General features: G+C 37.7%; 1 protein-coding gene across 1 annotated transcript in view; it reads right to left on the bottom strand.

Moving 5' to 3' along the window:
- The window catches only part of LOC117831612 (ephrin type-A receptor 5), an 88,801-nt gene that overhangs the window by 33,655 nt on the left and 42,637 nt on the right, over nt 1-12,509 (bottom strand). Inside the window, exon 5 of the mRNA XM_034710379.1 lies at nt 10,479-10,817. Coding sequence (XP_034566270.1) covers nt 10,479-10,817 — 339 coding nt within the window. The remainder of the gene's footprint in view (nt 1-10,478; nt 10,818-12,509) is intronic.

Here is a 12,509-nt window from a genome sequence, read left to right as displayed (position 1 = left end):
AAACACGATGACAGGGTGTAGATTATGGGGCGCAGTTTATACAGCTGTGCTCACTGAAAATAACGGCAACAATTCTCCACATTTGGCTCCAAAACGCCATAAAACGTAGTGTGAAATTTTAAAAATCAATTTTTAAAATTACATTTAGAGCAATATTTGTGATCTTCTACATAATTCAATTTTGTTGTGAAAAATAAATTTGTTACAATTACTGTTAAATCTAAATGTTAAATATAAATCTATATGTTAAAGATTAAATATAAATGTTCAATATAAAGGTAAATGGTGATTGACAAATATAAATGTTGATTGTTAAATCTTAATGTTAAATGTTATATCCATTTGTTGAATGATAAATGTTAACTGTTTCTCTGTGATCAAAAATGTTTAGCTAAGAAAATGTTGAAGCTTATGCCCCTTATATGTATGTATGTATGTATGTATGTGCGTGTGTATGTGTATGTACATATATGTATGTATATGCATATGTATGTGTATGTCTATGTATGTATGTGTGTATATGTATATATATATGTATATTTATTTTATTCTACTGGGTTATTTATATATGAATTTATGTATTTTCAATTTTTGTGTTTTGATTATCTTTAGATAACCCTTATTATTTATTTTTCATTTCTATATAATTTACTTTCCAATTTTGTATGGGTGGAGGGTCACAATGTCAAAAAAACAAACAAAAAAAAAAAAAAAGTGTTGTGTCAAAAAATGTTCGAACCTGTAAGAAATGTATATCATGTATATATAACATTGACACAATAAAGTATAAAAAAAAAATAAAATGTTTAGCTAATATGCAAATTCACACTGCCGCCTAGTGGGAATACCAAAATAAAAGCTTCATAAAGCGATACAGACTTAGAAATAGAAACTTAGCTTGTCTGCACCATAGACTGGGTCAGTACTGTCTCTGAGTGTTGTGAAATCTCTTTATGGCTTCAAAAACTGCCTTTCCAACATTTTTACAGCAGGTCAGTAACCCGTAGGAGTCAGTAGGCTACTGCCAGACTGTGATTGGGATATCAGTATCGCTTTATGAAGCTTGTATTTTACAAACAAAATTAATTGTGTAGAAGATCACAAATATTGCTCTAAATGTGATAAAAAAAAACCTGACTTCTAAGAATTCACACTATGTTTTTATGATGTTTTGGAGCTAAATGTGGAGAAGTGTTGCTGTTATTTTCAGTGTGCACACCTTTACAAACAGAGCCCCATAATAAACAACACTTCAGCAACACTAACATTTTAACAACAGTAGGGAAGACAGTGGAATCACACTTCCCTGTTTAAACACTCCCACTGCTTGTTAACACTGAGTATAAATGAATAGACACTCTTCAGTTCAGAAGTGAGGCTTTGAAACATTCTATTTAAGGAGGACACAAGTTGAAACATGCTGTTAAAGCTATTCCAGTGTAACAATACTCACTTCAAATAAGAGCAATGTTATCACAGAGCAGAACATAAGCCTCTCAGACCAGTATCTGTCCAAAGCATCACTGAAATCAATACAGACCTTCAACTATCTGATTTATCATCCTTTAACTACCCTCAGAGAATGACAGAAAGAGGGCTCCACAGACAAAACACAGACAGGTTAGAGAGACTGACAGAAGTGGTTTTTTTTTTTAAAGTTGTAAAGTACAAAAGATTTTGCTGCCTGTCTGAGCTTTCACACAATCTCACACCAACTTTTGGGCAACAGTGACAGTCCTTTTTCAGCATAGCACTGATTCTTTCAGTGAGGAAGGGACTGCTAGCTATCTACTGGCTGTAACCTCAGCTAATTCAACTAATGCACCTCTTAGTAGTGCTTGTGGTGTCTTTTTTTTGAGAATTTCTTATGGAAATATTCACGTGTCAGGGTGCCCAAGTTGCCTGACATTACTTTTGTAAAGTAATTAAAAATCTTCTATAATTAACCTATTCATTATTTCCATGTTAACACTGATAAGCAGGTATTTGCGTTTGTACCTGGCTTGTGAGCTCATCAAGTTTTTGTCATTAATTGATTAATGTGAAGCTGCCAATTTATGATACCATGTATGGAGAAGCTTGAACTGCTGCATCCTCACATAAACCCTCTCTCTTGTCTATTATATCTGTAACATCAAAAACTTTGGTATTACACATCTCCTCAAAGCTATCAGAGTTGTTTAAATTTAATTCAACACAACATCAAAAAACAGAGAGGATGAACCTGCCACTCTCTTTTATAGGTCGACAAGCTGCAGTCAAAATTATAATATTACCAAAAATAATAATCAACCCATAACAAACTGGTTTCAATCCTTAGACTAAATAACAAGTACATTTTATTGGTTGTGATTACACTCACATTACAAAAAACTAAAACTACAGAAGGACTAGAAGCACTTCATATTTATTCTTATTTCCTCACAATCAACTATAGTACATGACCAAATGTTCCAAGTGGTGTTAATACTAAGACCAACAACACTCATGGACAGAAATACAGCGATAACAATGCAATCATATCTCACTATCAGACCTACCATTCATGAACAAAAGCTTAAAACGTGACATGTAGGTTCCACTGAGGCATCCTCCTGCTGTGGACGTTCCAGACTCCAGCTGATACAGACGTGCTGGACTCCAGCTGCAACTGCTACTACTACTCGTCTCATCACTATCACCGCTCCCTCTCTCTCTTATTCTCCTCTATCCCTCTTTCCAGACCCAACTCGGTCGAGGCATGATGGCTGTCTAACATGAGTCTGGTTCTGCTCGAGGTTTCTGCCTGTTAAAGGAAGTTTGTCCTCTCCACTGTAACTAGCTAAATACTGCAAGGTGCAATGCTCATGATGGATTAAGGTGGGGTCAGACTGAGTCTTATCCTGTCTTGGTGTTGGGCCTCTGTTCATAATTTGACATAGAGTGGTCTAGACCTGCTCTGTTTGTAAAAGAGTCCTGAGATAACGCTTGCTGTGATTTGGTGCTATACAAATAAAGATTGATTGATTGATTGATTGATTGATTGATTGATTGATTGATTGACATTGGTTTAAAACATATTGTTATTTCAACAACTATGATAGCTTGGTGGAAATAAACTGACTCCAAATCAACATCAAACCCCAGTAAATTCACCCCTATCTTGCACAACCTGGACACCAAACAACTCACCTCTTAACTTCATTACTTGGAAATAAAATGGAACAAATATATAGGGAAATAATAATCTAATCTCATTTGACAACCTTGGCAATGATTGTCTTGTTTACAGCATTGGAACTGACCAGTATCTTTAATATCTGCAATCTATTCCAGGAGCTGCTGATCATGTTCTACACCTCCATCATCCAGTCTGTTCTGTGTACCTCCATCACTGTCTGGTTTGGCTCTGCAACCAAACTAGACAAACACAGACTGCAGCGGACTATAAGGACTGCAGAAAAAATCATCGGTGTCGACCTGCCCCCCATCCAGGACTTGTACCGGTCCCGGGCCAGGAAACGGGCAGGCAGCATCACCGCTGACCCCTCACACCCTGGACACAAATTCTTTAAACTCCTCCCCTCCGGCAGGCGCTACAGATCACTGTGCGCCAAAACAACCCACCATAAGAACAGTTTCTTCCCCCAGGCTGTCACTCTGATGAACACTAAACCATAACAGTGTCATACCTGTCAGATAAATACTCTCTGTAAATATACATGTAGATACACAATGCAACAATTCTCAAAGCAGAATTCCATATTTCTATTATTTGTATTATTTAACTTCTATTTTTATAATGTAAAACTACCTCTGCAACTCACCACTGCACTTTATCATATTATTTTAGCCTGTACATATTAGTCAAGCCTATTTGTTGTTTCTTTGTATTTATAGCTAAGGTTATTGTTATTATATTTTCATTTTATTTTTTTATTGTAGTTCTTATTCTTATTCCTATTCTGCCTTGTACAAAGAGAGCACAGTTTACTGAAGTCAAATTCCTTGTGTGTTCAAGCATACTTGGCGAATAAAGCTGATTCTGATTCTGATTCTAAAACACATCAATATCACAAAAAACATTCTGAAGCCTCCAGTGCTGACAGAGGATCTATCAAAACTAAAGACACAGACAAGTTTTATCTAAACAAAATACATTTCTATTAAACCTGGAACAACAATATAACCTTCCATACAAAAATGAAAGAATGACCTACTGATCAGTCCCAGTGCCGATTACTAGTCACAAATCTGTCAGAGCACTGTCACAATGTCAAAAAACAATAGATACAGTTCATGAGTATCCATAGAACTCATCTCCCCGAAAATAAAATGTACAAGATGGGACTCAGACTCAGACACATGCCCATCCTGTACACTCAACACAATAGATATGTATTACCATACCATGTGGCTTTGTTCCCGTGTTAATAGCTTCTGGGAGGGGGGCATCAACAAAATGTCCAGTCTCCTGAAACTCAGCCTTCCATTATCCCCCTCCTTCTGTTTAAACGGGGTCCAATCAGTACTTAACCCAGCACCCAGGAATACCACACCTATACCCATTACCTTAGCCACTGCCAAGAGGAAGAACATAGTAAATATCCACTGTAATCATTACACTGCTAATGGTTTGATTCTTCTGTTCTCTTATAGTCCAACTAAGAAGTGTATCTTCTTGTGTACTATTAAATGCTATCACATGAAGCAGGCTTGTTTTAGAGGCAGGCCTTTATATCACAAAAGGATTGGGCAGCCTGTGTCTCTGTGCACCAGTGTTTTGCATGTATTTAATGTGGAGCAAAATATGCCACTTCTATGCAATGAGTCTCACATCAAAAATAAGTCACTAACACCAGTGCTAACAGCCAGTTATGTTAATTAGTTAGGGGGGGAATTGTACCGTCTGCTGAGAGCTGGTGGCAACTGCGCTGCTGTATCGTCAGGTTGTGAACCTATTTCCACCACCCACTTGCTAATGTTTCACGACCCATTTGATTGGAAGCAATCAACAGAAACATTGCTTGCCATTAGAACAGTGATCAGACACTGAGAGCTAAATGAACATGGGACATAGACTTAATAGTCCTGAGCTTCCATAGAAACTAGCTTAAATCCATTGAACTACCTTCAATGTCATGTCCGTCAATTAATGATAAAAGGCAAATTCAGATTTCAAAGCTACCTGTTTTTATGATTTGGATTGATGAAAAATACTATTCCCTTTAGTATTATAAACTGCAATCCAAGCCTTTAAACTTTGATTGAATAGGCATGTGTTTTTCACTTTTTAAATTGATTTCTTCAAATGATTATAGGTTGCTTGAAAGACAACATTAAAGCACTTCAAATATACGACTCACATTTTTTAAATTGTTGAGCTGCACCAGACTTCTGGTGTTTTTTGACAAGCAGTAAATGTCAAACCCAACTTTCTCTCTTTTTTAGCTCATGCTTTTTCATATTTGCTTATCACAAGCACCTTATCATTTATCTTACATGTTTCCACTTAACTCTTCCTCTATCATGTTGATCTGTCCTTCTCTTTCCACCTTCCTTCATCAGGATTACCAACACTTGATTATTCAGCAAGGCTTCACAGGGACACTGTGAAATCACCTATATCAAGGATCTCTTATGTGACACTTCCCACACATCAAATGGTAGATTCTCTGACTCTTTTTCCACTTTCAAGGGGTTCTATTTAAAAACGTTCCACCCTTTGTTCAGTTTGAGGATGTACTTCATATTAATGTTGAGACACTTTTGAAAAAGACTTTATATTTTATATTAACTTTCATTAAAAGTTGTGGAAAGTTTTGTAACAAAGAGTAGAAATGAAAAAAAAAAAAAAAAAAACTGTCAGAGTATTTATTTTAAAATGGAAAATTCAAATAAGCCTGGCTTTAGCTATGTATGATCTCATAGCCACCTCTCCTGTTTAAGCTAAAATATTCCCCTTGATCATATTCCCTTATGACTTTTATTTATTTTTCACAGCCAAGCTCTTAGGCTAGACAGAAAAGGAAGACCAAAGGGTAAACTTATTAGTAGGGATTTCCCGATTTTGATTTCAACTATCAGGTCAGAAACGATCTGTGTGTTTTTTAATTAGTCGGTGATCCAATAATGAGTCGATAATCTCATCTGATCATTTACGTCCGCTGTCACTGAACTAAATTTGCAGCTGAAGGCTAATGTGCAAGTGTAATTGAGCGTTCTGAGTTTGCTTAACCATGTATACATAATGAGTAAATAATAAATGGGACATTGATGTAGAACTCAAGCCATGATTTAAATTTGATTGTAGACCTCACATGTGGACCGCCAGACACGGCACAGAAAAAACATCTGCTTTACGCACCGTACGGTAACTCTCCAGGGACATATGGTTCACCAACGGTGAAAACAGAAACCAAATGTTTCAGAAACCCTTTGTCTGTCACATAAGCATTTGCATCCTTGTGGCTAGCCATTCCCTCTAGAACTCTACACTCCCAACATGCAGGCTTGCTAGTTGTACCTAAAATCTCCAAAAGTAGTATGGGAGGTAGAACCTTCAGTTATCAGGCCCCTCTCCTTTGGAGTCATCTACCAGTCAGGGTCCGGGAGGCAGACACCCTCTCTATTTTTAAGAGTAGGCTTAAAACTTTCCTTTTTGATAAAGCTTATAGTTAGAGCTGGATCAGGCTTGGATCAGCTTTTGTTATGCTGCTATAGGCCTAGACTGCCAGGGGAACTGGCGCACTAACACAAGAGGATCCTAGCTCACCCCCTTCCCCCAACCCCTTCATCACTTACTTTAACTCTGCCTGTCCCATTAAAGTTACTAACCATAGACCTTTCTGGAGTCCCTGAGCTCCCTTGTCTCGTAGGTTCCTCTGAGCTGCCGTAGACGTCCTCCTGCTGCGGATGATCTGGACTCCAGCTGATACGGACATGCTGGACTCCAGCGGCAACAGCTTCTACGACTCGTCTCATCACAATCATCTCTCTCTACTCCCCTCTACCTGTCTTTCCAGACCCAACTCGGTCGAGGCATGATGGCTGTCTAACATGAGTCTGGTTCTGCTCGAGGTTTCTGCCTGTTAAAAGGAAGTTTTTCCTCACCACTGTAACTAGCTAAATACTGCGATGTGCAATGCTCATGATGGATTAAGGTGGGGTCAGACTGAGTCTTACCCTGTCTTGAAGTTGGGTCTCTGTTCATAATTTGACATAGAGTGGTCTAGACCTCCTATGTTTGTTAAAGCGTCTTGAGATAACGTTTGTTGTGATTTGGCGCTGTACAAATAAAGATTGATTGATTGATTCTCCATACCAGCATGCTGCTCAGTAGCTAGTGGTATACAACCAGGTGTGTTTCCATCTAGCATGTTTCCAAAAACAGTGTGCAGTTCAACTCTCTTAACTCTTGTGCAACTATTATCTAGGCAACACAAGTATAGGATCGGGACTCAATATCAGCAAATATTCAATATTTAAAAATCGGATCGGGGGGGCAAAAAAAGCTGATCGGGACATCCCTACTAAATAGAAAAGTAATTAATTAACAAGAAAAATACAAACATAACTTACAGAAATGTATGGATGTGAAGAGTCTGTAAAGTCAGATGTGTAGGATGTGGATGAGTGAAAATGTGCTATATGGGTGTTTAGTTGTAAAAACAAAAGGAACCAAAGTCAAAGCAGAAGTAAGGGGTCAGAGGAGGTCTGAACAAATTCAAATTTAGTTCTGATATATTTTCAAAGTTAAATTTTAAATGTTCTTTTTTGTGTTAGCAAGGTCTCTCACTCTATTTGATTAAAATATACAGTAGGTTTATACAAACGTGTTTATTAGTCGCCTGTAAAGAAATTGGAATTGCACAAACCTGGATTGTACATGATTTCATTGTTGTTCATAAAACCTTGTCTGCACCTCAGCCATGACAAAGAGCGACACATTCTGCCAACCATGTGTAATCTAGCATAATCCCTAATCTCCACTTGGTCCAGTGACTGGCTAACTCTAATCCAGCTAGAACTCCAACACGCTGGATGTGTGTTCTGCAGTATGCTGTAATCCACTCAGCCTACTGACAGCCACAATGACAGCACAGTTAGACGGCTGTCAGTACTCTCAGCTGTCAGACAAGTGTCTTCCTCTCTCTCTCTCTCTCTCTCTCTCTCTCTCTCTCTCTCTCTCTCTCTCTCTCTCTCTCTCTCTCTCTCTCTCTCTCTCTCTCTCTCTCTCTCTCTCTCTCTCCTCTCTCTCTCTCTCTCTCTCTCTCTCTCTCTCTCTCTCTCTCTCTCTCTCTCTCTCTCTCTCTCTCTCTCTCTCTCTCTCTCTCTCTCTCTGTATCCATCCTGCTGCAACTGTGGCTTGTCCACTATTAAAAAGTTCAGCAATTTGATTCCTGTCTCCATGAGTCATGTTGAATTTTGTTTAGGCTAACACCTAACCTCAAATCCAGAGGCATAACTGTTGGTGTTTGAATGTGAGTTTGTGTGTTACATTGAGATCCTTTTCCTGATCCTGAAAAGCAGCTTCTGCCAAAAGTGTATGAGTATGCATCTAAATAGGAGTTTGTGGCACAAGTGATAGAGGACTAGAGTTATATAAATGCAGTCTGTTCACTTCTCTTACTCAGACTCCTAATGTGTTGACAGACAATGGACCAAAGGGATGCAAACACTCTGCCCTCGCGACTTTCTTTTATTCTCTAGCTCACTCTCCAGATGGTAGCCTTGGTAAGGAGAGCATTGGCCTTTTGTTTTTCTCATCACATTCAACTGTTTCACTCATTTCATTACAAGCAAATAAAAGAAAACAAGTGCAGACCTCCCATAAATATAAAACAAGGTTACCAAGGAAGATATCAGTTTTAATCTCCTTTTAAAGGAAAGACAACACAGCTTTCAATACTTGCAGCAATGGTGAGTTATTAGATTATTTAATTGCTTATATTGTTGGTGTTTTTTTTTGTTGTTTAACCACTGTGCTGCTCACTTTAATGCTTTTGAGATTAACACACCATTTCTAACAACCCACAAATTGTGTTTTCAATATGCAACCAGTTTTAGCAATTTCTCACAGATGAAATGCACTTTGTAATCCAGGGGACCAAGATTATTTTACAATGACAAATCTGGAAGCAAAAGCACAAGCAGAAAAGAGTGGTAACACTTTATATTAACTACACACTTTTAAGCATTAATTAAGCATTAATTAATACTTAATTCATCATCTGTAAAGCATTGTTCATACATTAATACTCATTTATATATCATGTACAAACACAGTAATAAAAGTTTCAGTATTCATGAATATGACTCTCTATAATGTGTTAACTAACTCTTTGTTCATACTTTATAAATGATGGATTCACCTAATACAAATGAGCTATTATGGTCATTATAAACCAGTTATAAACCCATTTACAGGTTATGATTCTAACATTTAGTAAGGGTTAGTGAACACCTAATTAAATAGCAAATTATGATTAATTAAGGTAGTCACAAAGGACTTATAAGCTGCTTGTTCATTGTTTTGTGAGCTGATCTAAAGTGAGGACTTTTTATGCTTTACAAAGCATTCATTAATGAGATTTAAGACCAGCAGCACCTTAAAACATAGAATCCAAGTTATATTTCAGTTTTGCAGCTGCATTTTAACTTGTGTTAACAAATGGTTTTATACAGCCAGCGTTGAAATGTTACTGTGTCTTTTTATATATTTGATATGTCATATTTTATTTGAGTTTTTCCACTGTGAGCACTTTAAGTTTGAGAGATTTCTTGTTCAGTTGCAGAGTATTTTGTGACTACCTTGATTAATCATAATTTGCTATGTAATAAGGTGCTCACTAACCCTTACTAAATGTTAGAATCATAACCTGTAAATGTGTTTATAACTGGTTTATAATGACCATAATAGCTCATTTGTATTAGGTGAATCCATCATTTATAAAGTATGAACAAAGAGTTAGTTAACACATTATAGAGAGTCATATGCATGAATAATAAAACATTTATAACTGTGTTTTTACATGATATATAAATGAGTATTAATGTATGAACAATGCTTTACAGATGATGAGTTAAGTATTAATTAATGCTTAATTAATGCTTAAAAGTGTGTAGTTAATATAAAGTGTTACCAAAAGAGTTTTCACGATGCAATGTTCTCTTATTTACTGCCCGGATAGTGCATGTGGGGAAATGAACATAGCAACAGATTTGTTGGACAAACACTGTTATAGTTTGATCATCTTGTGTCTTTTTTAACAAGCCCAGATAATTGTGCAATGAATTCAGCACACAGGTCACTCTGAGGCAGTCTAAATAAGAAAAATCAATTTAAGAAAAAGTCATGTTGGTGAAGATTTTTAGGTGCGAAATTCAGGAAAATTCAGAAAAGGGTATAAAATGGGGAGCTCTTTGAAAGCTCACTGGAAGGCTGTGATTGACAAAAAGCAAGTATAGACATTTTTTAGATGCCTTACACAACATACCTGCCTGATTGGTTGTCACATTCAGTGACACATACTGCTTGGCGTGATCCTTGGCCAGCTCTGAGACTCCGTTGATAGCCTCCAGCAGAAAGCTGTAGTTCGTGTGCGAATGCAGGTCGGCAACCATCACAGAAGTGTTTGTCAGGCCAACACGGCGTGGCAAAAAACGTACGTTAGGGCCACATTCTTCCAAGCCCCTTCCATCTGGTAGGACACGTCTACACAGGATGTTGTAGTGGACATCCTTTCTGCCACCTGTTTCCATTGGAACAGACCACTCAAGAAAGACACTGGTCTCGTTGACATTGGAGATGGCATTGCGTGGAGCAGTAGGGGGGCCTAAGCAAATCAGAAAGGATTCAGAAAACACAAAAAATGGTGTAATCGTAGAGCTGGGCGATATTGAAAAAGATGTTATCATGATAACATATTTCATATGAGTTGATTTCCATAATTATCACAATAAATATCAAATAATTATTTCATTTAAATTTAAAGGTGACACATTACGCTCTTTTTCATCAATATATATTGGTCTAAGAGGTCCCCAAAACATGTCTTTAAAGTTTATGCTCAAAAAAACACTTTGAAATCTGATTTTGGCATGCCTGAAAAACCCTCTTCTTCAGCCCTGCTCAGAACACTCTGTTTTCCCTCTGACCACGCCCCCTCAGGAAGTGGATGTGACCTCGGCTCTCCAGCACGTTGATCTAATGTTTACATGTTGGCTGAATATACACGGCTGCTCACAGACCCACGTTACTTCAACCCTCTGAATCTGATCCAGAATCTGATCCTGACGGAGAGGCACCTGCAGCAGGACCTTTCTGAACCATTGGTCACAGATTTAGTGTTTCTTGTTGTTTTATTTGTCAGTATGTCGACGTGTGTCTTGGTACACAGCTACAGCTACGACATGTAGCTATGTAGCTATGCTAACTAGCGCTAGCACTTTTCCATGATAAATAAAAATCATCCACTAGATCTTCAAATCTGCAGACGTGGGGAGTAAAACCGACCTTTGTGTTTATTAAGACAGCCTACAACTAGCATGCCTCCCTCCTAAGCTCCTTGTTAGCACACATGTGTGCAGGTAATGAAAAACAGAGGAGGGGTTGAGTTTTTTTTTTCTACAGTCTATGGGCTGAACAAGCTCCGAGCTCTGACTCCGTGACAGACCGGATATTGTTGTTACGTAACAAAAACACTGAAAACTGAAACGGCTGGTTTCAGCACACATTTACAGAAAGGTGGAGAAATCAGAACAGGGGCAGAATGGAATTTTTTTCATTTTCGGGGGGTTTGTAGACATGCCAGGGAAACATATTTCAGGTAGAGAACCATTAAAAAGTCGATTTTGCATGACGTGTCACCTTTAAAGGCAGATTTTTGAGTGAAAGTTGAAGAAACCAGAGGGTTTGTTAGCTTGTATCAGGATTTATTACTCCAATAAGCTTCTTGAATACCCTCATTTTTGACGGTGATAACAGGAAACAGGTATTTTGTGTAAAATGAGATTTTGTCAAGTTTTAGTTTGTAGACTCTTATTTTTCTCATGCAGGGGTAAATTGCATAATTTGATTTAATTTTACAGAAAATATATATCACATTGTATACTGTGTATCAGTATAGATCTGTGTATCATTAGTAGAAATTCGTTTTTTAGTAGTCCACTCCCATTTAAGATTACTAAGGGTTACGGGCGGAATGATGTTAATTCCCACAGTGCAGTGAAAGCATCACGGTTATTCAGTGTTCAGTTGTCCTACGGTCACAGTGGACATTAAACTTGTCTGAAATGCTCAGAAGAAGCTGTCTCCATTCTCTTCCTTTACCCACATCCTGAAGGTATATTTAATTATCAAGTTAATGGTTAATGCAGAGTTAACACAGTGTTAGATAAATGACTTTGCTTTAAGCTGGTAGGTTTAGCATTTTCTTCAGTGTCGCTGTCGTTCATTTCAGCTGTGTTTACATTCCGCTCTAAACATCTGTAAGCCCGCCTCCCTCTTACCCTGCAACATGATTGGC

This window comes from Notolabrus celidotus, chromosome 19, assembly GCF_009762535.1.
Source record: "Notolabrus celidotus isolate fNotCel1 chromosome 19, fNotCel1.pri, whole genome shotgun sequence".
Taxonomy (NCBI): domain Eukaryota; kingdom Metazoa; phylum Chordata; class Actinopteri; order Labriformes; family Labridae; genus Notolabrus; species Notolabrus celidotus.
This window is presented reverse-complemented; position numbering and strand designations above follow the sequence as displayed.